This window comes from Amphibalanus amphitrite, unplaced genomic scaffold, assembly GCF_019059575.1.
Source record: "Amphibalanus amphitrite isolate SeventyFive unplaced genomic scaffold, NRLGWU_Aamphi_draft 000162F_arrow, whole genome shotgun sequence".
NCBI classification, from domain to species: Eukaryota; Metazoa; Arthropoda; class Thecostraca; order Balanomorpha; family Balanidae; genus Amphibalanus; species Amphibalanus amphitrite.
In genome coordinates this window covers 143,152-167,430 of record NW_024881657.1, presented here as the reverse complement: position 1 = coordinate 167,430, position 24,279 = coordinate 143,152, and the positions used below count along the sequence as shown (strand labels likewise).

Genomic DNA, 24,279 nt, shown 5'->3' with positions numbered 1-24,279 from the left:
CCGGATAATCAGGGATAATTTGCCAGGATGCCGCGGTGATACGGTGTTTTAGGCTGACGCCGCTCACAACAAACATGGCAACGATCAAAACAGCCATTTGTGAAGCAAGTGCAATATGAAAATGTGACTAATCGCATCAATGGTCCCTGCAATTCCAAATAATTACCGGTGATCCTGGATAATTACCGCTCATTTTCCAGATGTCGAACGCAAGGTTACTCTCCGGCTGCCGCACTCACCCCCGGCTACTCTAAACCTTTGTCGTGGTGGGGTGTGGTGGTTTGCACTGGTCTTTTACGAATCAGAATAGAGGGGAACCCGGTGCAGAGTCCAGAAAGTTAGTGTAGCTCTTTGCGACAAGTGGGCACGTTTCGTTCCAATGTTACTGAATCTCGTTTTAATTTCCTGGAACGAAATAGCGGACTCGTTACATTATTAATAAACCCGTGTGTTTAACCACTCCTCGGTCTAAATAAATCTGTCAGCGCTAGCGTTCCATCGACAGACCCGAAACAAACGCTCAGCTGCTGCGGTCATATAATGTATTTATGGGAACGAACGAGAGGCCATGGCAGGCTATATCACTAAAAACATGCTCAGTAATAATGATCCATCCTACGCTATCAGCTGCTGAGCATTCGCCGAGTACCTATCTGCTCATAGGAGGCACCTGGTTGCGGCCACCCAATGTGGAATGTTACCCGACAGTCGGGACCAGTCAATACCACCAATACCGTATCCTACAAGACGTCGTGCTGAGCCACAACCCAACCCATCGGACTGCACACTCCACTTATTCGTATAAGAGCTGCACAATATGCGCATTTCACGCCTTCAAGAGCTATGTACTGGTAAAACGCATAGTCTAAAATGTTCGAATGCTCAGTCGGCTAACGGACCGAATTCCGAGTCCAGGTCGAAGGCCCCGCAGGCTCCTCGTTCGAGACTCGCGGCACAGCGGGGCTCCCGGAGCCCGGTCACACATGCATACAGAGAAACACCTACACCGGGACACGGACGGCGAGCGAGAGCCATCCCCCCCCCCCCGTTCGGCGCCGTCCGCGGGGCGGCGGCGAACAGAGCTGTGGCCGGGCCGGGGCCGGGCTCAGCCCAGCAGTGGCCGGGTCGGGCCGGGCTCAGCCCAGCAGTGGTCGGGCCGGGCCGGGCTCAGGCCAGCAGTGGCCGGGGCCGAGCTCAGTCCAGCAGTGGCCGGGCCGGGGCCAGTTTAGCCCAGCAGTGGCCGGGCCGGGACAGCTCAGCCCAGCTGTGGCCGGGTCGGGCCGAGCTCAGGCCAGCAGTGGCCGGGGCCGGGCCGGGCTCAGGCCAGTTTAGCGTGCAGCTGGTCGACATCTACCCCGCCGGGCGGCGTGCGTGTGATGGGAGCCGGCGGCGGCGGCGGCGGCGGCGCCGACGGCGTCATCGCCGAGATGGGCGCCACGGTGAATGTGCGCGCCAGGGAGAGCAGGTTCCGCTCCATGGCCCACTCTGCCGGAGAGTCGCCACCGCCGCGTCAGAGCATCGCACTGATCCCGACAGACCGACACAGACAGACAAACCGCACACAGAGAACACAGACTAACAACGTTACAGCACACATGGGACGCAGACAAAGTGATAAACACCGAAGTATTGAACTGAATTATTATATACTTACGGTTACCGTATGACACATGAGTTCCTCTTTAACTGGTAGGATAACATGAATAAAATAGTTAAGAGTTATACATAATACGAAATAATTATTTTAGAAATTGTTAATGAATACTATGTGTTAGCGAAGCCTACAAAGATTCAATGCAAGGTACTTTTGGATTATTATGCTTGTTGTTTTCAACGCCAGACGTTATCATAAAGGGGCAAAAAACGCGACGATAACATACAATATAAACGCATATAAACAAATGACTGGCACACAAAGAAATCTAATGAATGCAACAACAAATCAGCAGGGAGAAGAGCAAATAAAAATGTGTCACAAAGCAAAGCTGACTATGATAAATCGCATGCAGTCACAACTGAGAGCATGTCGCGAACAGCTAAAAAACGTCTGTGGTGTAAAGAAGCCTTCAGCTGATGAAGAGAGAAAAGGCAGGAATATGGTTTGGGACCAGATGTACATTAGTACAACAACAAACGATTTGTAACAGTGTCGAGGGTGTGTAGACAGGCCAAAAGTCGACCTTGTTTGCAGAAAAAAATGCAAACATACTAGCATAAAAAGTGCACTTCAATTAGCAAATAAGCGAATAGTTCGATCCCCCTTTGATTCGATGGACAGGTGGTTACCTACCCCAGAAAACGCCAAAATGTTTGTTAAGCAGAAGTTGGAAGTGCCCCAGTATGGACCTAGACTACCGTATCGCAGGCCGCCGGTGTCGATCGCAGCTGCCAGCCACTGGAGAGGATGGTATATAAGTCCCGCAGGTCTACGGATCTATGTATGCACCAAACTATCACAGACAAAAAGGCCGAGAAACTGTGATGCAAGCAAAGCGGCCGCTCACGGGGAACGCTCTAGTCAACGGTCAGAAATAGAATAAGCTGTACGGCTAAAACAAAAACGAACTGCGTGCACGGATCATAAAATAGCTCGAAGAGAGGGCGGCGTCTGCGTGACGCGCACACGGCACAGCACACGGGCAGTCCGGGCAGCACACTGTGCTGGCACAGCACACAGGCAGTCCGGGCAGCACACTGTGCTGGCACGGCACACAGGCAGGCCGGGCAGCGGGCAGCACACTGTGCCGGCACGGCACACAGGCAGTCCGGGCGGCGGGCAGCACACTGTGCTATAAGGCGAGCTGCAGTGGCGCCACTCGCCCTCCACTTACCCCGGCGGCCGCGCCGAGCCGACCTCGAGACCCCGGCGGCGACGGGAGGGACCGGAGGCGACCTCGACACGGGTCACAGCCGGCCTGGGCTGGGCACGGGGCGCCGACCGGCGGGCGGGACCGGCGCCCCAGCGGGGTAACAAAAGGGCCGGATAATTCACAGCAGCACTATGATCCTATGGGGTTGTGCTGTCAAAATGATGGTTCCTAATTCCAAAAAGGATTGCTGGACCGGGAAACGCCCCGGATCACTAGCAGGCTGGATGACGTTCTTTGTGATAGAAGGCAGACGGTAAGGTGTATGAGCGCTGGTCGGGAAACGCACTGGTCAGTACACATCACACACCGCGCGGCCCGGCACCCGACACCTGAGCCTCCCACCCCGGCCTCAGCCCCAAGACGGTCTCGGACAGGGCCGCGACTGCCGCACAGCTAACACACCGCTGACGTGAGAGCGCAGACCAGACGCGCCGGCCGACAGGGTGAACACCGACCGACCGCGTCCACTGCGATAAATGACATTTATTTATCACACTATACTATATTGACTAGGCCGCGCACAAAAGGAGCACACAAACTCCTAGGTATCACAATGGGCGATGTGTTCAGACATCAGATATATGTTTTGACGCCTACGACTCAGCTTCTTCACTAATAAGCTCTCTCACTCCTCATGAAGTCTGTGTGATGGTACTGGCCCACTGGCCCCCCGGGGTGGGTCTCTAGGAGAATGTGTCGGTGTGGTGGTACTGGCCCGGTGGGGTGGGTCTCTATGAGAATGTGTCGGTGTGATGGTACTGGCCCGGTGGGGTGGGTCTCTAGGAGAATGTGTCGGTGTGGTGGTACTGGCCCGGTGGGGTGGGTCTCTATGAGAATGTGTCGGTGTGGTGGTACTGGCCCGGTGGGGTGGGTCTCTAGGAGAAGGTGTCGGTGTGGTGGTACTGAGCCGGGTGCGGCAGGCCGCGGGAGCGCGAGCCGCGCTGCCCAGACAGGTTCCTGAACCAGGAGCGGATGTCGGCGGAGGTGACGGACAGGTAGGTCTGCTCGTCGGCCTCCTCGCCGTCGAGCAGCAGGCGCCGCTCGTCCTTACGTTTGTTGGCGCCCGGCTTCCGCCGATTCCGGCGGTTCGTCACGCCGTTATCCTCGTCCATCATACGAATTATCTGACGGAAAACAGACGAAACAAGGGCTAATGATAAAGGTCGGGGAGAAATAACTGCAGAAAGTATATAAAAAACTCACTAATTGACTTTCTTGAAGCGAGAAGTTTTATACTGATAGATAAAAGCTTAAACCGGTAAAACGCCTTTTGGGGCGACCAACGAAGCGAGCGAGAGGGTGGGTCTTGCACGTGCGAAATTGCGAGGGGGTACCTCCAACTAAGTTGTGCACGGCACCCTACTAACCGGTTTCTAGCGATGTGCCAAATTTGAGCGCAACCGGCCTAGCCGTTTTCGAGATCTGGAAGCGGTACCCTGCACGTGCGCACGTACAGCAGCACCCCAACTGTTGCACATGGATATGCATTGCCTAGTGGGTGCCTACCTACATGCCAACTTTCAGAGCAATCGGCTTAGTAGTTACCGAGATATTGCAATTGTTACAAAACTGACACCTCTTCGTTTTGCACGTGGCACGTGCGTAAGGGGTCACCCACATGCATAGGGAATACTTGGTAAAAGGAATGAAGCTACCCTACAAAATTACCGCATGTAAATCGGTCAAGTGGTTGCTGAGATATAAGCCTCGCAAAAGCGTCCACACGGCCGGCCGGCCGCTCATACTAAGAAATTTCCGTTAATCTACGAAAGACTATGCTCGCTTCGCTCAGACAGTAACATCCACCTCTGCCTGGTCGGAAGGTACAGAGTAAATACTGGCACCGAGTACAGTACCGGTACAGGGTACACACGTACCTCTGCCTGGTCGGACGGTACAGAGTAAACATTGGCACCGAGTACAGTACCGGGTACAGGGTACACACGTACCTCTGCCTGGTCGGACGCGTCGATGGGCGCCACGGATATGTCTCGGACGGCGCGGAATTTACCGCAGTTGTTCAGGTGTTCGTTCTCCAGGCGGAAGAAGTTCCACACGAACCTCCTGCCGGGCGGGGCGGCGGTCAGGGCGGCGCGCCACAGCGGACACACCCGTGTGGTCGGAGGAACATTACACCGCACCGTCAGACACCAGAAGGGACCGGCCAACTCAGAGCTGAGCTGCACTGACAGGGTCCAGGTGAGCACAGACGCCTGGATTAGGCAGGTATAGAACAGCTCCAACACGGACCGGGCGGGTGTTACACTGAGCTGCCAGTGTGTGGGTGATGTTGGCCGTATATCAGTGTCAGTAGCGGGGTCAGGGTGCGAACTGCGGCGCCCACCTGAATATCTCGAGCGGCGGCGCGATGACAGTGAGCACAGTGGGCACGCCGGGCCGAACCAGTGACACCACCAGGCTCACAGCCCAGAAGAAGCGCAGGATAAAGTCCTCCACGATGGCAAAATAGTACACCTGACGACAAGGACAGACAGTCAGCCGGGCCAGAGATAGAGCCGTACAGCCGAATCATACAGTCAGAGACAGCCGAGAAAGGCTGGGGCACGGCGACCGACCCCGGCTGGCATACTTGCCTTCTATCTAAGCCCACCGCGTGTCGGTACGGTGCAAACCTCAGGCGATTCTCTGCAAATCAGCGCTGCCGAGCGGCGCACGCACCTGCGTCGAGTAGACGAGCTCCTCTCGCAGGAAGGTGTTGTCGCCGGCGTTCTTGTCGAACAGACCCCAGTCCATTTTGATGTCCCACGTGTACGTGTAGATAGAGCTGGTCAGTTGGCTGGCCACGAACAGGTAAAAGTACGGGTTCTCAAACGGACTGTCGTACTCGCCTGTAACAGCATCCCGATCCCCCGGTCAGCCGAGACGATTGAGCAGCAGCGTGTGGGGAACGGGCAACTATTGATCTAATTTGGAAACACATCAAAACAATACACTCCTACACTCCTCATAGAATACAGCTGAATATTTCCGATACAGCCCCAGTGCCGCCGCTCACCGATCGTGGCCTGGAACATGGTGCTGAACGCCACCTTGAAGAAGGTGGTCGAGTACTTTCCGGCGTTGACCAGGTGCGGGAAGGCCTCGCGCGTGTCGCGGTAGCGGCGCAGACACTGCGCGAACCGGAACCAGGCCGGCAGGCAGCGCATCACCACACCAGACACGAACGACGGCGAAAAACAGCTGTAGCCGTCCGTGTCTGCGCCGACAGGGGAGCGCCGGTCAGCTGAGCAGAGGGGACGGGTCAGCTGAGCAGAGGGGACGGGTCAGCTGAGCAGAGGGGACGCCGGGTCAGCTGAGCAGAGGGGCAGGGTCAGCTGAGCAGAGGGGTACCGACTCAGCCGCTGAGCAGAGGCAGGGGTCAGCTGAGCAGAGGGGACGGGTCAGCTGAGCGGAGGGGCAGGGTCAGCTGAGTAAAGGGGCACCGGGTCAGCTGAGTAGAGGGGCACCGACTCAGCCGCTGAGCAGACAGGCAGGGGTCAGCTGAGCAGGCGAGTCAGTGCTGGGCGTCGCGTGTGGTCGGCAGCGGCGACGAGCACGCCGGCTGCGGTAGGGCGGACCGTGCCGTCACTCACCGTCCACCTGCTCGGACCGTGCCGTCACTCACCGTCCACCTGCTCGGACCGTGCCGCCACTCACCGTCCACCTGCTCGGACCGTGCCGCCACTCACCGTCCACCTGCTCGGACCGTGCCGCCACTCACCGTCCGCCTGTTCGGACCGTGCCGCCACTCACCGTCCACCTGCTCGGACCGTGCCGCCACTCACCGTCCGCCTGTTCGGACCGTGTCGTCACTCACCGTTCGCCTGCTCGGACCGCGCCGTCACTCACCGTCCGCCTGCGCGGACCGTGCCGCCACTCACCGTCCACCTGCTCGGACCGTGCCGCCACTCACCGTCCACCTGCTCGGACCACTCGCCGCCCTGTGTGACGTAGAAGCAGACCAGGAAGTCGAGGTCCTGCAGCACCGAGGCCAGGCTGTTGATCTGATCGGCCAGCCAGAAATCGGCGAACCCGACGTGACAGAATGGCGCGCACAGGACGCGGCACTGCCGGCGCAGGGGAGGTGTCGGTCAGCCGGGACGGCACAGCGCACGGCCGGACCAGTCCCGGCCACACGGGGACCTCCGGCCGCCTACAGGGGAACGAAACACCGCACCCCTCGTGGCAAAAAACGGGAACCACACCACGCGAATCCTGGTGGTAAACAATGGAACTAGATACCGGACCCCTGGTGGTCTACACGGGAACTAAGTACAGTCCACTGCTAAAGTAATGTGCAGTTTTACCAACCTCAGCAGGATGGCTTTGACTGACGATTTTTAAATGCGGAGTGATCGAACAGAAGACGTCAATAGATGAAGTTGCAGCTGCAAGGGTGACAATACATGTAAGCTACATTCAAAGTTTCATTGTAGTCAGGCTAATCGTTTCTAAGCTTCAGAAGCAGAACATACCCATGAATGAAACCGCACATTACTTCTGCTGTGGACTGTACATACCTGTCCCCCTAGTGGCCTACACGGGCCAGGCAGCAGTAGGTGCCCCTGCCTAGAGGGCAGCCGGAGCACCAGAGCTGAAGGCGCGGGCGGGTACTCACGACGATTTTGATGAGCCAGAAGCGCGCCTCGTGCCGCAGCGACTTGGTCGGATTGAGCAGAAAGGCCACCATGAAGACGGTGAGTATCAGAGGGTTCAGGTACGGCGGGATGCCCAGACTGTCACTGAAAGGCCGGGAAGACAGTGTCAGTCCCACCAACAGGCGGCCGGCCACTTCTGATGCATCATGTACACAGTTTATCACACCTTGTTAGGTGTTTGTTAATTAGGGCTTTAGGGCGCGCCGACTGCCTGAGGTCATTTTACGCCCACAGCACCTTCAGTGGCGTAGTCCACCAAGTCAACTGCCCTGCCCTCCCAGCTCCCTGCTGCCGGCCCGTCAGTCCCCCTCACCAATAGGAGACGGAGCACCGTCCTTCACCAGTAGGAGACGGAGCACCGTCCCTCACCAGTAGAGGAAGCAGAGCACCGTCCCTCACCAGTAGGAGGCAGAGCACCGTCCCTCACCAGTAGAGGAAGCAGAGCACCGTCCCTCACCTGTAGAGGAAGCAGAGCACCGTCCCTCACCTGTAGAGGAAGCAGAGCACCGTCCCTCACCAGTAGAGGAAGCAGAGCACCGTCCCTCACCTGTAGAGGAAGCAGAGCACCGTCCCTCACCAGTAGGAGACGGAGCACTATCCCCTCACCAGTAGAAGACGGAGCGCCGTCCCCTGCACCAGTAGGAGACGGAGCACCGTCCCTCACCTGTAGAGGAAGCAGAGCACCGTCCCTCACCTGTAGAGGAAGCAAAACACCGTCCCTCACCAGTAGGAGGCAGAGCACCATCCCTCACCTGTAGAGGAAGCAGAGCACCGTCCCTCACCTGTAGAGGAAGCAGAGCACCGGCGTCCCTCACCAGTAGGAGGTAGAGCACCGTCCCTCACCTGTAGGGGAAGCAGAGCACCGTCCCTCACCAGTAGGAGGCAGAGCAACGTCCCTCACCAGTAGAGGAAGCAGAGCACCGTCCCTCACCTGTAGAGGAAGCAGAGCACCGTCCCTCACCAGTAGGAGGCAGAGCACCGTCCCTCACCTGTAGAGGAAGCAGAGCACCGTCCCTCACCAGTAGGAGGCAGAGCACCGTCCCTCACCAGTAGAGGAAGCAGAGCACCGTCCCTCACCTGTAGAGGAAGCAGAGCACCATGACGGCCCAGATGACGCCGAATATGGCGGCGATCTCCATCAGCGCCTGCGCAGACAGGTGGCTGCGCGGGTTCAGCTCGAAGATGAGCACGTGGTTGACTCCGGCAGAGCGCCAGCCGTGCACGTTGATGCCGATCAGGAAGATGAACAGCGTGACGTGCAGCGGTCCGCGGAACAGGCGCACCACCGTCAGCCAGCGGTGGCCGTCGGCGTGGAACACGGCCGTCAGTATGACGGCGGCCACCAGCACGACGAACGCGCCCAGGAACAGGCCCACCTTGAACGTGGTCCACGGCGACTGCTGCTCACCCAGCGGCGGCACGCGCAGACGCTTCATCGCCTTCTGCCTGCCGACGGCGCACAGGCATTGCGTTACAGCGGAACACGTGCCAGGCCGTAATACAGTCACACAGCACTACTGACACCGCCGCGGTGACCAGCGTCCGGTGCTGTCACCGCGCCGTCGGCGGGCGCCGTGACTGACCTGTCGCCGCCCTCGAGGTCGGCGGTGACCTGGTTCTCGGTGGCGCGGATCAGCTTGTCGATGTCCTTGTTGGTATAGAACACGGCCGTCTCCACGTTCTCCATGCGCCACTTGGCTCCCGTCTCCACCGACAGGATCTGCGCGCGCCGCACAGCGCGTCAGCACACTGGCACAGCGCACACTGGGGCGATATTGTACCGATGGGAATCACAATGTGACAAAATCGACAGAATCAGAGATAAACAAAATACCGTAATCTATTTTGAAGAGGCCGGCTACCGAAAGGAGACACGGCTGAGCACAAGCTTCATCGTCTCTGACACGATTGAGAATCCTTATATCGAAGAGAATCGAGGCTAAACCCAATGGAGGAACTGCAGTTTACCTTATCATGTTTCTTCAGGATTTTCTTGAAGCCCATGAAGTTGAGGCTCTGGTAGTTCTGCAGCAGGATGAGGCTGAGGTAGAACTCTGAGAAGGCCAGTTTGAGGTTCTGCGCCTTCCGGACGGAGGTGCGCCGGCGCAGTGTGAACGCGCGCGACTTGTTGGAGCCGGCCAGCGCCTCGGCGTCCTGTCGCGCCGTCAGCTCGCTCTGCAGACTGGCGTACTTGCGCTGCGCCTCGGCCAGCTTCTCTGTGGGGGCGGCCGGTCAGGGGTCAGTCCGAGCGGAGGGTCACAAATCAGCGGGTCACAGGTCAGTGACAGGTGACAGGTCACTGGTCAGTTCGACAGCGGATCACAGCTCACAGGTCAGCCATGGTCGGTAGATAGTCCATAAAACACATCACAGTTGATCGACGGTCGACACACGGTGTCACAAACCCGCAACAATGTCAGCCGGTGGTTTAAGGGCGCGCATTTTACCAGCGAGTGTCCCAGGCTCGACACTCCTCGCTCCGCGGAAGGATACAGCGGGATACAGCTATCTGCCGGGCCACGACACTCGGAACGCGAGCCGCCTGAAACCCTCACCCGAGAAGAAGGTGTTGATCTTCTTGAGCTCCTTGTCGCAGAAGTGGAGGAAGTGCTCGTCGAAGCCGGCGTAGTAGCGCTGGACGTCCTCCTCGTCCACCACCTCGGCCGACGGCGCCTTCTCCACCGCCGCGTACAGCATCGTCTTCATCTCCTGCGCGGCAGACACGGCGCACCGCCGGGTCAGGGCTGGGCCAGAGGGCAGGGCGCGAGACCGGGGTCGGAGGTCAGGGCAGGGTACATGGGTCACTGCAGAGCTGAGGCCAGGTTCACCTCAGGATGGCCACAATCCCACATCTACTAAGTAGGTACCTGCATTTATGCAATGAGACCAGGAACCAAGCTCTCAGCTTTTTTGCCATTTCTTTGGCAGCATGACATGGAAATGTGGAATTCAGTGAGAGGCAATGGGTCTGGGTGGAAGATGTCAAACTGTCCCCCCTCCCCCACCCTCCCCAAAGATCTAGAGCTCCAATCAGTAAAGTGAAAAACGGCCAATGGCATTGAAAAGAGCAGGAAAAGGTTGATTCACCAAAGTGATGGTATTTTTCTGAGATAGGTATAAAAATGATGTAGCCAGAGATCACTAAAAGTCCAATTTCACCATATCCCAGATTGGTTGAAAAATATATATATATATATATATGATGCATGATGCCACTGCTTGTGAGTTGTGGGCACCACATGTCCTGCAGGTCATACATTTTTCATATTTCAATGCAATTCCAATGTCCCAACTCACCTCGTACAGGATATACTGGGTCCTCCATTCTGGAGTGATGTGTGCTGATAGGTGCTCTGCAAACTTCATGTTTGCAGTTCAGAGCTTGCTTGTGACTGAGCTGGAAAGAAAAAAGAAAATAATGACTGGCTGTGATGAACACATCACATGCATGCCCACAGCCCACATAACTAACAATGGTAGCTATCTATAGCTGCAAGACTTTCAGAAGTGCATTTTGATGAGTCTGCAGCACAAAATGATAAAGCACCAAATAATAGCAAACATAATGAACTTGCAGCCCTGAGCACATTTCACTAAACACAAAATAAATTGGACCTGTAACTAGTAAAAGGTTGCCCACATACTTACATCAATATGACAAGATGATGACTAGAAGAATTAAAATGCAAGCCAATATCAGCTTCCTTACATCTTCACCTAAGTATATTGCTTAGGTAGGAACAGTATATTGCTACATCCTGTAAAGACCAAATTCATTATATAATTTATGCATTTTGTGCTTGAAATGCTTGTTAATTAAATGCTTGTTAATTACATGACAAAAGTACCTACATGTTACTCAATACTCAAAGTACACATTTTCATTTGTTTTAGCTATTTTTCAAATTGGTTAGGGTAAAAAACTTATTTTCCAATGATATTTAATTATGGTGCTTATACAGGTTGGTAGATTGCCACTTTACTTTAATTACCTGTGCTTATTGCTGTGCATTTAATTTTAATCTATATTAGGGGAGATCCGTGTAAGACGCCCAGGGTCGGTAAGAGGCCCCATCGCTTTTTTTACCAAACCAATAATGTTATTTATTTTTTAATGTTCTTGTAAAGCAGAAGCCCTCTTGAAACAACAACTCACGAAACCTGAGGTATCAGGTGCGTCGCAGCGAATTTTGGTAAGCCTCTTTCTGTTTTTGCCCCTTTACTTGCTAGATATATGCATCTTTATCACCCTTATATATCTGAAAAAAACAATGGCTATCAAATGCAATCTTTTCTCATCGAAATTGTCACATGTTAGCTTCAGAATAGACCATGTTCTGGTGCGCTGCAAATGTCTCATAAACCATAAATATTGTGGACGTTAAAACACTGTATTTTTTAAGAGGCCCTCCCTTCGAGGATGATAAAACGCCCCCCGATAAAAAACGCCCCCGATGCTAAAACGCCTGCACCTGCGGCAGGCGTGGCATTCTTTTTTCAAGGAGTTTGTTTTTGTTTCTTTTTTCTGTTTCTTTTCTTAGAGGTTATAGGTACAATTTTCGTTGGTCATCAGCGTTTGGTTGTGCTAGTTTTCGCATTGTTCGAGCGCTTTGGAAGTGTTATTGGTTTCGATAACACCGTATTTGCTTAGCTTTTCGAAATAAAAGGCCTTGCAGCTGTGTTCGCAAAGCGTCTTTTACAAGTCGACTTGACTTTTAAAACGCCCGAGGGGGGGGGGCGTCTTACCATACCCATAGTGTAAGAGGCCCTTTTGCAACTTTTTCCAAAATGTTTAAGTTTACGGTTTGTGTACCCCCTAGATTCATTTTGAATGCAAATATGTATGGGAAAATGATGCATGCTCACAGCGCATGCACACGTTAGCGCTTAAATATTATCAGTTGTCTAAAAATAGTAACTGAGCTTAAGGGGGGGCCTCCTGCACCACTCTCCCCTACTATTTGTGGTGGGTGCGTCTGTCCGTTACCGAGGTCCCGACTTGGTGGTGCTTTGCGTGGACTACAGGCCAGACCGTTGCACCTAGCCCGGTGAAATTTGCACAACTCATAGATCAAGGATGCGCGACGTGCCTTTGAGGGGTCTCAGCTCGATCGGGTCGTTAGTGAGCGCTTGGCGCGTGTCCAAAAAGTGCAAATTCGCGTCATAGACTTTACATGTATAAATCGGCGTGCGAAATCGGGCGAAAACGGCTAATTTTGGCCGACACGGGTCCAGTCCCGGTGCAATATCTTGGTGACCAGGGGTCCGACCGGCACGGGGAAAACAGCATCGTGTAGATAATTGAATGGGCAATTGAATGGTGTGCGATATAGAGGATAGCACGCGCCACGTGCACCGGGGAGGGCACTTTTGTTGAAAAATTGCGGTTTTTGGGCGGATTTTGGAATTGATTTTATTATTAGGTGACCGTTTAACAGAGCGAGTTGGAACAACGCCTGTTGGCAAGAGAAATGTACCGCCTATCATATAAAAATTGTGAAAAGCTGATTGATCCAATTCAAGGTGGTACGAATCACGTGAGAAAATGGTGTTTGTCAATTTTGTGCCACTTTGTTTATCAAAATGGTTTTACTCCATAATCTGATATCTTCGGCAGTTAAAAATGGCACCGTTGGAAAGAGCATTCAATTCTGTCCAAGGTTCAGTCTTCACGTTTGCAGGATGAGCAACAGTATTCTTAAAAATGTTAATGTTCCAAACCATTACATTGTCATTTTTAGCGAAATTCATCGATGGCCCTCAAAAGACTTCACGCCAGTTTTCGAATCATTCTTAAGCAGAACGCATGATAATACGACACGGGCACCTCGATGCGATGTATCGTTGTTTTATTACAAAATGCTTGGTCGTGAAATAGCAATCGAACGAAATGGATACCAATCAAATCGACACAGACCAATCCAATACCCACGGGTCAAAAAATCCCCCCCTTCGCGTTGCGGAGCACGCGGGTAACCCTAGTTTATACCTAACTGTGCATTATTTTCTGTGAGGACCATACTTGTCATTGCCATGCAATACCTACAGGCTCCCGCCAAAACCTAGGTGCCTATTTAAATTATCACTTTTCTATTGATAATAATTCACATAGACTAGAGCTTGTTGTGGACATTGTAATGTCTCTCGAAGCCTTCAAGAGACATTACAAATTGTCCACAACAAGCTCTAGTCTATGCGAATTATTATCAATAGAAAAGTCGAAGGTGCCATGATTATCATGCCACTAGAATTATTGACATAGGATTGGCATAAGGATTTCAATTCCAATAACATGAAATGTGGTGGGCTGTAAAAATTATGCCAAGTTTGAGCTGAAGCACTGACCACGGTATATCAATATCAATGTAGAGAACCGCATTGGCTTTTCACAACATCAATTCCAACAAAGTGGCTAAAGGGTGTCTAAATCAAGTCTAAATAATGCAATTTGAATTCACCAAAAAATAAGCCAATGCAAATTGAAACAATGAAAGAAAAAATAAAGAAGGTACAGATTCGGCAAGATAATTCAGTAATAGAGTAGAAAACGCAGCCTAATAAAAATAATAGGGACAGCGTCCAGTACTGTTCAATAACTGCTTTCGCAGGATTAGCCAGCCACAAACCCAGCTTATGCAACGGTCGTCAAGTTAGATGTAAGTGAATCCTAATCTATAATCTAAGATTCGGAATCAGGTGAGCCCCTACGATTTGGACCAAACTTGGTCAGTGGATAGTACGTAACGTCCTGATTACGATGCACCCAAAATCTGCTCGGCCCGCCATATTTACGAAGTTACGGATGTTTGAATTTCAAGGTCATTCGGGAGAGCCCCTACGATTTCCGTCAAAATTTGTGTACGGACACTCTAGATGCTCCTCATTACGAATATCACAAAATTTAAGCTCGGCCCGCCATATTTGCGAAGTTACGGAGGTTTGAATTTCAAGGTCATTTGGGTGAGCCCCTGCGATTTCCGTCAAAATTGGTATACGGACATATTACATCCTCCTCATTACAAATATCATAAAAGTTAAGCTCGGCCCGCCATATTTTTCAAGTTACGGAGTCACAAAGTTACGGAATTTCAAGGTCATTCGGAGAGCCCCTCCGATTTTCGTCAAAATTTGTATGCGGACACATTACATGCTCCTCATTACGAATGTCGTAAAAGCTAAGCTCGGCCCGCACTATTTCAAAAGTTACTGACGTTTGAAACTCACTGAAATTCAAACATCCCTAACTTTTGAAATAGTGCGGGCCGAGCTTAGTTTTTACGATATTCGTAATGAGGAGCATGTAATGTGTCCGCATACAAATTTTGACGAAAATCGGAGGGGCTCTCCGAATGACCTTGAAATTCCGTAACTTTGTGACTCCGTAACTTGAAAAATATGGCGGGCCGAGCTTAACTTTTATGATATTTGTAATGAGGAGGATGTAATTTGTCCGTATGCCAATTTTGACGGAAATCGCAGGGGCTCACCCAAATGACCTTGAAATTCAAACCTCCGTAACTTCGTAAATATGGCGGGCCGAGCTTAAATTTTGTAATATTCGTAATGAGGAGCATCTAGAGTGTCCGTACACAAATTTTGACGGAAATCGTAGGGGCTCTCCCGAATGACCTTGAAATTCAAACATCAGTAACTTCGTAAATATGGCGGGCCGAGCTTAGATTTTGGGTGCATCGTAATCAGGACGTTACGTACTATCCACTGACCAAGTTTGGTCCAAATCGTAGGGGCTCACCTGATTCCGAATCTTAGATTATAGATTAGGATTCACTTACATCTAACTTGACGACCGTGCTTATGCATCGCAGTATTTTACGAAAGCATTTCATTTCATTCATTTGATTTGTGAACTAGCTTTTACGAACATAGTTCAACGGGAATAAAGGTATCACCTGCGCAATAAATGCAGACGCATGATGGGATAAGCCACTATTTGACTGCTAATCTTTCAGCCATCAAATAACGCGAGAGCCACCGAGTTGATCGAAATGAAGAAGACGCTGTTTGAATCAAAACATGCAATTTTATCCGCACTTTTGAGCATGGTCAGGTGACCTAAGATGATTGTAGAAGATGTAGAAGAAAAGATCTGGGCAACACTTTGGTAGACTCTATTCAGGTCTAGCGGTCCACGACGACTCAACGGTACACGAACGCACACAACATTTATACAGGGGCATCACGTCATATCACGTCATCAATCATTCATCCCATTGGCTCCCCGTCACATCATTCTTCCTAGTACTACTGACACAATGCCTCGGGCAACCCCTCCAGTTACACACTGATCAGGTTCACTCTACAGTCACTCCATACGGCATGATTCATTCACACTCACATGACCGCTGACTACACCTCCACCTGATTATCAGTAATCATCATCATTATTCATCATCAACATCGATACATTCGCTTGGCACACTCTGTCCATACAGCTCTTCCGGGGCTCTTCTCACACGTGTACTACGCCGCAGTACGGTTTGGCCATTCCGTTCTCGTTGGGCTTCCGTACTCTGAGCGTCCTCCCGTGCACCGCTGAACGTCTCACTCGGAACGTCAGCTGCATCTTCACTCGTCTCCACCGGTGCTCCCGTATCGGGCGGCTCGGGAGGCGGGGGGTCAGTGTCCTGTCCCGTCCCCGACACCGAACCAGACGGCTTCTCGTGCAGCCGCAGCGTCCTGATCTCTGATAGGCAGTCTTCAGGTTCGGACTCACAGTCACTCATACTGTCTGTGTCGCCAACCTCCTCAAACCGTCGTCGGACGCAGCGCACATGCCACGGGGCACCATCCACCTCCACCAGTGGTGCCGGTAACAGTCGGGTCACCACGCCCCGCCGCGACACGTCCGTGCACCGCGTCGGCTGACCTCGGCGGCGTATCCACACGGCGTCACCGACCCGGAACGCTTTGCGTGCACTCTGGAGGCCATCGTCCACTTCGGACACCGCTCGGCCGGGTTCGTCGATGTTCAGCGGGAGGTCGTGGCCAGCGCGCTGGAAGACACCTGCTGCAGGAGCGCTGCTAGGATGCATCCCGTCACGAGGCGTGGCGTTATAGCGGTGCACTGCTTCCCCGATTGTACAGCCTTGTCGGGCTGCCATCACCTTGACTGTCCGATGGTGGCGCTCGACGATGCCGTTGCCGCCCGCCTCGTGCACCGCCCGGAAGCGCAGCCGGACGCCCCACCGCGCGGCGAATGCCGCCATCCGACGGCTGCGGAACTCCGTGGCGTTGTCCAGCAAAAGCTCTGCAGGCGCGCCTCTTTCCAGGAAGATGTTTTCCAGCTGGTTCGTCACCTCAGCCGCATCTGACCGGCGCAGTAGTCGCCAAATTCCATACCGGGATGGTCCACAATCAATAACAGTCAGATAGGACCGTTCCCGGTAGTGCGTAACGTCGATCGCCAGCCGTTCCCACGTCAGCGGCACACTCAGTGACCCTTGCTGCCAACGTACCGGTGCTGGGTCAATGGACTGACACACATCACACTGTTGGATCACGGCGCGCACTGCCGACCGGGTGACACGGGCGTCTTCATTCCGCCGCACGTACCAGAGGGTCCGACGGACTCCCTGATGTCCAGTACTCTCGTGCACGGCGCGTATCCGTGCGGGGTCGACATCTGGCCGTGGGTCCGCGATTGCCGCGGCAGCCACCGGCCGTGCGGCAGGCTCTGGGTCCGGTGTTCGGAGCCACTCCTTTGGCACACGAGTCAGTGCATCCGCCAGGTTGTCTGCGGACTTCACCAGGACGACTGTCAGCCTCAGGTTGAACTCCTCCACCAGCTGACGGATGACGTCGATCCTCCGGCGGATGAGCATCTCCCCGTGTGCCTTCGTCCGCAGGCGCGAGCGGCCGGTCAGGGCGTCATCGATCCATTTGTGGACCGTAGCCGCGTCCGTGCAGAGATCGATGATGGTGATGCCCCAGGCGATCGCCATGTTCACGCCGCTGAGCGCCGCGTCCAGTTCAGCCATGTTTATGTGCATCGCCGCCTTCGACTCAGGCCGCAGCCAGCTCGCATCCTCCACGACGCCACCCTCGGGGTCCTCCAGGACGACGCCGGCAGCGATAGAGCTAGCGTCCGTCCAGACCACCAACTTGTCCCCCTTCAGCCGCCATGGGCCTCGAGCCGGGTCACTGTCGTTCAGTCGGGCCACGACATGATCGACCTGCCCGCGCAGCCCCACGTCCTCTGTTGGGTCGTCCCATCCTGCTGTTAGAGCATTGACGCGCCGTTTGAGCCACGCGGCCGCTGGTCGCAGCCATCCCACCACTGGCAGATGGGACACCAGCTGACCACACCAAGCAAACACAGCCCGACGCGTCAGCACTTCCGGGGGCGCCGGCACTGGGTTGTCACGACGCCAGCACAGCTCTCCAGCGACCGCACTCACCCGCAGTCCGAGCAGCCGTGCTCCCTCCGCCGCCCGCTCCGGCGGCTTGCAGTCCAGGCCGTACCGGGCGAAGTGCTCCACCACGTGGTCCGCGCTGACGATTTCTTCGTCCACCAGGAGATCGTCCACATAAGGCAGCACTCCTCGGGCCACCACTTCATCCTGGAGCAGGACGGCTCTTACCACGGCCTTCATGACAGCCGGTGCGATGCTCAGGCCGAATCCGATGCGAGTCAGGCAGTATCTCTGACCTCGCACCTCCACCGTCTGGTACGGTCGCAGCCGCCGATCCAACCGGAGCTGAAGGTACGCCTTCCGCAAGTCCACTACAGCAATGCGAGCGCCATGCCGCCGCCAGCGACGAAGCTGATCGGCGCAAACGTCCGCATCTGCAGTGTGTGCGATTATGTGACCATTCAGCTCACGGTAGTCCAGGACAGGCCTCACCTTGTCCTGATTTGGCTGCGGGACCGCCATCAGAGGGATTAAACCTCGGACTGGGCCATCCACCCGCTCGTCGTACGGCTGCAGCCATCCTTCCCGGATCCACAGCTCCAGCTCTGCGTCATATGCTGATCGGGCTTCCGGCGGCACGGCATACTGGGCGACCTGGTTCTGCAGATACTCCGGGCCTTCCCCGTCTGCCCACTTCCATGCCACCGTCCACTCTCCAGTTTGTGCCTCGAACCGGGCCGAGAAGTCTGCTGCATCCAGCGCCAGCCCCTGGGGGTCGACCTCAGCCGCCGCCGCCGCACAGATCCGCACGTCTGTCGGCGTCCTCAGGCTGATGCCACCTAGGGCCGTGATGCCCGACATGCCCAGCACCATGTCCACTCCCAATGGACGATCAGGCACGACAAAGGCTGCGAGCGTCACTCGTTTGCCTTGGCACTCCATGGTGACTTTGGCCGTCCCACTACACCGCAACGACCCACCGTTCACAGTCCTCATCATCACCGTCCGCGGTGTCCACTGCTCACAACAATCCTTGTGCACGAGCGTGTCTGTGCAACCAGTGTCCACTAATACACGCCGCTCACGACCGTCTACCTTGCTCTGGATCACAGGGAGGACGCGATCTATTGCTCCGGGGACAGTGCTCGCGCTGACACGTCCCCCGAGGCGTTTGGGCAGGCCGCGGCGAGATGACCCTCAGTCCCACACGTCCAGCAGCGTCTGGGACGAGGTGGGCGCTTCGGTCGCTGCCGCCGCTGCAGATCATTGTGAACCGCCGCCACAGCTTGCGTCTGGTCATTACCAAGCACCGCCCGCGCGCGGGCGACTGTGCTCTCCAGACTGAGTTGCTCTGACCTGGTTCCTGCTCGGATTGTGTCCGCCACGGACGCCGGCAGACCGTTGACGAAAGCAGCTACCAGCTGTCGGTCCGTCACGCCGCCGAACAGGGCAGCATAGCGGCGCAGACTCGCCAGGAAGACATCAGCGCTCTCCCCCGGCTCTAGCCGACGTGCGACGAATGCTGTGTGAGCCGCGAAGTCGTCCATGGCGAACGCCTTAAACAAGGCGTCTCGTGTCGCCGTTGCTGACCGGCGGTCCACCGCGGACAGCTGTGACCACACGGCGAAAGCACCACCTTTCAGCCGCATGGGCAACACCTCCGCCGCCGACACACCGCGATACTCACAGAGCAGTGACGCCTGCGTGTGCCATTCGACGACGTCGCCGCTCCCGTCGTACTCGTCGATGAGGCGAGGATCGAGTCCAGCTCCGATCCGGACCTGCTCAGATCCCTGCACCACAGCGCCCGTCTCTGTCGGTGTGTCCATGATGATGCCGAAATGCCGAAATAGCTTGTAGAAGATGTAGAAGAAAAGATCTGGGCAACACTTTGGTAGACTCTATTCAGGTCTAGCGGTCCACGACGACTCAACGGTACACGAACGCACACAACATTTATACAGGGGCATCACGTCATATCACGTCATCAATCATTCATCCCATTGGCTCCCCGTCACATCATTCTTCCTAGTACTACTGACACAATGCCTCGGGCAACCCCTCCAGTTACACACTGATCAGGTTCACTCTACAGTCACTCCATACGGCATGATTCATTCACACTCACATGACCGCTGACTACAATGATCTTGCTTACCGTGGGCATCAACTTAAAGGAAATAGTTCACTTTCACGAAATTATTTTTTTTTTTGCAACGATTTATTATTTTTTATGTTCAAAATAATCAGCAAAGAAAATAAAACCTTTTCATAACAAAATATTTTTTTTTCTATATTTTGATATAGGAAGAACTTTTCAGTTTCTGTAAGGCACACGCGATCCAGTATGAAAAGAGCATGGGTCCCGAAAATTCTTCAAAAACAGAGAAATTATCGCAGCCACCGGCATTTGGGCGATCTGCTCGATCTGATAATGTTCCCCTGAATGTCCTAATTGATCAGTACGAGAATTTATCTAGAGTTCTCGTAGATAATTTCTCTAGTTTCTGAAGAATTTTCGGGATCCATGCTCTTTTCATACTGGATGGAAATATATGCAAGGCACACATCCTCAACGCAAGACACCTTTTTCGGGACGAGAAATAGAATATCTTTGCCTAGGGTGATCGTTGGGCTGTAAAAGCTCCTGATTTATGCTCGTCTCAGCCCAAGCTACGGAACTGCTATTCCAGTTCAAAACCCATGTTAAAAAGTGAACTATTTCCTTTAACGTTTTCGCCTATTGCTATGGCAGCCTTCATAAAACGCTGCAGCTGCCCAGCCAATTGAGACAAAAATGACAGAAATCCAGTCGCCGCATGTATAATTTCATCAGGCAATTTGAATAATGTGATCAAAGATTGTAACCAGGGCACTAAAGAGTTGTAACCTCAGGTGTCCTCAGTGACGTTGGTCGTTGAAGGTAAAAGGCGCTCTATAGCCTTGTAAAATGGAAACGTATTCTAGACGTGTGACATATTATAGTGCATGTATGGCCTAAACTTTTGAATTCATTTTAAAAGGGGGAAAAACGCAAGAAATTACCCAACGTTTCGCATTTATTGCTTAGTCATGGGTCTTCGAGATCGCACTCGAAGACCCATGACTAAGCAATAAATGCGAAACGTTGGGTAATTTCTTGCGTTTTTCCCCCTTTTAAAATGAATTCAAAAGTTTAGGCCATACATGCACTATAATATGTCACACCTGTCTATTGATAATCCTCAACGTATTCTAGACGTTTCGCTTGCTGCAGTCATCGTGGCTACGCGCTACGCTTGGCTACGCCTACAGGGCACTGGCAAGAGACGTTCAGTTTTCCCATTTGTGTGCCCATTGTCATCCGAGTGTTCGCTCAGTTTCCAGTGGCTTGCGTCCAGTATCGACAGTAGCGTGTGTCCAGTTACAGTACGAACAATGGCGAGCTCAGTGTCCAATTATTTGTCCGCCATGGTATGCCCAGGTCATAGGTAATGGAGGATTGTGCCGAAGAGGGGAGCCCGGGTGAAGCAAATCCGCCCCCGGGCCCGCCCTAACGGTGACCAAACGGTGACTTTGACCTCCGCCGTTTGTTGAAGATCCAGAGCCATGTCGGCGCCGCTGTGGAACTGGGAGAGTTCGGGCATCCCGGTTCGGCACTTACTTAAGTTACAACTTCTCGAGATTTTTTTCAGGCCAACTAGGCCTGTGGGTCTCGTTCTGACCAAGCTCATGGTAAGGAATAAGGATGCCAGGCTATCGGTCCTGTTCGGGGATGGCAAAGACAATCCTAGTGACTATCTAACCTAATTTAACCCTCGCATGTGTGCGGCGTTTGCCAGCTTCTAATGTGTAGGGGGGGGGGTCGGTTGGACCCCCCCCCCTTGCCGTTTGGCCCCTGATCGAGCTAGAGCTTCGCGGAAAAAACGAGCGTGTTGCCCGTGACGAGAGGAAGCCGATGATACCCAATTTTAAGGTCCTAGGTCATTGGTTGACCTTCCAGGTCAGGTCAATGACCCAAAGTCGGGAAAATCGGGACCTGTTAGAAAGTCGTAAAGTGTGGCTGCTAAGGGGTTTTTCGGGGTGCTGATCACGAATATCGTGTTAGTTTTGATCACAGATGATGTCTTGAAGCATTTAGACCAGGTCGGGTCAGGTCAGGTCAGGTCAACCAGTAGGCGTCGTGACGGGTATTCGTAGTACGTGTCAACCGCCTCTGACAGCTTCGTAACATGTTACGAAGTCACCAAAACTACTTCGTAAATGTTCAAATGGTTGTCAAATTCGAATTCAGCTCCAAAAACTAGCCTAGAAACATGTAAAACTCGAAAAAGTGACCCGAGGTCACCCGAGGTCACCAAAGGTCAATGACCTGACCTGACCTTCAGGTGACCTTGACACACACGGGAGTAACATCAAATCACATGTTTGAACGTTTGAAACCACGAAAAGCTTGCAAACACGCGGCTAGTGCGAGCCGACATACGCGAAATCGCGATTCCGGCCAAACATGGTCTCGGAAAAGAGGTCACAGGTCAAAGGTCATTTGGGTCAGGGTCATGAAATTTTCAGGGTAGGTGTCAAATTGATCAATGCGAGGGTACTGAAAGTTTCGTCGCGATCGGCCGCTTTTTACGCGAGTTATTCGCGAAAAACCATGGGGGGGTCCATCCGACCCCCCCCCCTACACATGCGAGGGTTAAATGTGTTGAGTGAGAGCGAGTTGACCACATAATTATGCAGCATGTTCAGTGGTGTGTCCAGTGTCCGCAGTGACGTGTCCAGTGCCGAGTGCCAACAGCTATGTGTCCAGAGGCGTGTCAAGTGGCGTGGTAGGTAGGTATCCACTGGCGTGTCCACGGCTGCATGTCTGTTGAGAATCAAAAGCGTGTCCAGTTCCCAGTGGACTAGGGAGTGTTCAGTACCCCGAGTGGTGAGTCCACAGCGCCGTGTCCGGTGTCCGCAGTGGCGTGTCGTGTGTCCACTGTCCACTGCGCCTCTGAGAGCGGGCGTCGCCAGCGCGGCGCGCCAGCTCCGATGCATATCGGAGCGGCCACTCACGAGCCGCTCGGCCGGTCACCGCTGCCTATCGGGCGTATCGTGTCGTGTTAGCGGCCGTCAGCGCGGGGCCGGCCGGCGGCGCGGGATGCTGCTCACCTGCGGTCGGCGGTGCTGCTCCTCTTCAGATCGCTGTCACCCTGGGAGTCGGTGTTCAGTTCTGCCACCTCCGCGACTCCCTGTCCCCTCTGACGGTCACAGTCACGGTGACAGGCGCCGGCAGGTGACAGTGTCGCCGGTGTCAGCTCCCGGAGCGCCTCTCTGGACGGCCGCTGTCCGCGGCGCGGCGCGCCTGAGCCGCCGGGTCACCCGGTCCAAGGCGCTCAGACGGGCCTGCACGGCCCTCAGCCCCCACTCGGCGCCGCGGCTCCGCGGACGCCGCGCTGGATGGGACAATGGCCAGGAAACTGGCCGATGTATGCGGCGCGTTTTCCGGCCTGTCACTGCTGCTCAGGGAGCCGCCAATCCCACACGGGACGGAGCTGCACTGGCTCCTCGCACGCCGGCGGCTCCACAGGCGCCTTCCCACGGCACCACTGAGGGGACGGGTTGTTGGAGCGGCTCCTCCGGCTCCCTGTCTCCAGCACTCCGCGCGGATCGCTCGGCCGGCCAGCTGACCGGACACTGGCCGTGATACGGAGTCGAACGGCGCAACGCCGGACGGACGACGGTGGCGCCGTGCGGCGGCCGCCCGGCCAACTACCGCGACGGCACGACCGGACGACGATGCGTCATGTGGGTACGACCTGTGCAGTGTGTATACACATAACCCGCGGCGTGCACCGCGCCGGCGCCGGCCGGGGTGCCCCTGCATGTCCGGAGAGTCGGCTGTGATTGTTTGTTTGGACAGCCGCATCTCGGAGATCCAGGACACGGTCGGTCGGCCGAGCAGCCACGCTGCCGAGGGACGCCGACGGAGCTATCGGATTTCAGCCCCGCGACTGGCACCGTCCCGAGAGACGGGCCTGGCCCCGGCCACCCAGCCGGCTCCGACGCCACAACCCACGGCGACCAGCGCGAGGTGTGGGAGGGGGCGGGTCGAAGGTAGCAGCGTACCTACTGAAACGGGCCCTGACGCATGGGTCCTGGGTCGACACAGGGTGCAGGGCACGTCTAAATACTAAAGCATGTCTATGAGCTAGCGGTGCGGACCGCGGTTTCGGAAATTTGGCGTGTCTGACGTTCCGGTGTGGGGTCGTTTCTTCATGTCCAGTCCAGTCAGGGTCGTAATTAGTGGAAACCGGTCGGCCTCGGCCGGGCCAGAGGACAGGGCGGGGGAGGGGCACGTAAAGGTCGGCCACTGATGTCACCGCCATCAGCCACGGCCGGACCAGCCAGCCG

General features: G+C 54.5%; 2 protein-coding genes across 8 annotated transcripts; both read right to left on the bottom strand.

The window, feature by feature from the left end:
• Window positions 1–525: 525 nt before the first annotated feature.
• LOC122383355 (xenotropic and polytropic retrovirus receptor 1 homolog) lies at window positions 526–23,588 on the bottom strand. Of its 7 annotated transcripts, XM_043369664.1 has the most exons (15): window positions 14,041–14,060; window positions 11,177–11,286; window positions 10,826–10,925; window positions 10,084–10,237; window positions 9,497–9,744; window positions 9,112–9,248; window positions 8,606–8,974; window positions 7,489–7,612; window positions 6,784–6,937; window positions 5,887–6,087; window positions 5,550–5,719; window positions 5,215–5,345; window positions 4,820–4,934; window positions 3,922–3,994; window positions 526–1,485 (listed from the first exon to the last, which is right to left on the bottom strand). In XM_043369664.1, exons 3-15 carry the CDS (start codon window positions 10,892–10,894, stop codon window positions 1,319–1,321), a joined length of 2,112 nt encoding a protein of 703 aa, XP_043225599.1. In that variant the 5' UTR covers window positions 10,895–10,925; window positions 11,177–11,286; window positions 14,041–14,060; the 3' UTR covers window positions 526–1,318. The 7 variants fall into 7 exon arrangements, with proteins under 7 accessions (XP_043225599.1, XP_043225600.1, XP_043225596.1 ...); XM_043369665.1 differs by lacking the exons at window positions 11,177–11,286; window positions 14,041–14,060 and adding an exon at window positions 23,038–23,574; XM_043369661.1 differs by lacking the exon at window positions 526–1,485 and having other exon boundaries at window positions 3,357–3,994; window positions 14,041–14,079.
• Window positions 15,404–19,730, bottom strand: LOC122383357. Its single transcript, XM_043369666.1, has 3 exons — window positions 19,258–19,730; window positions 16,059–18,862; window positions 15,404–15,438 (listed from the first exon to the last, which is right to left on the bottom strand). Exons 1-3 carry the CDS (start codon window positions 19,728–19,730, stop codon window positions 15,404–15,406), a joined length of 3,312 nt encoding a protein of 1,103 aa, XP_043225601.1.
• Window positions 23,589–24,279: the final 691 nt, after the last annotated feature.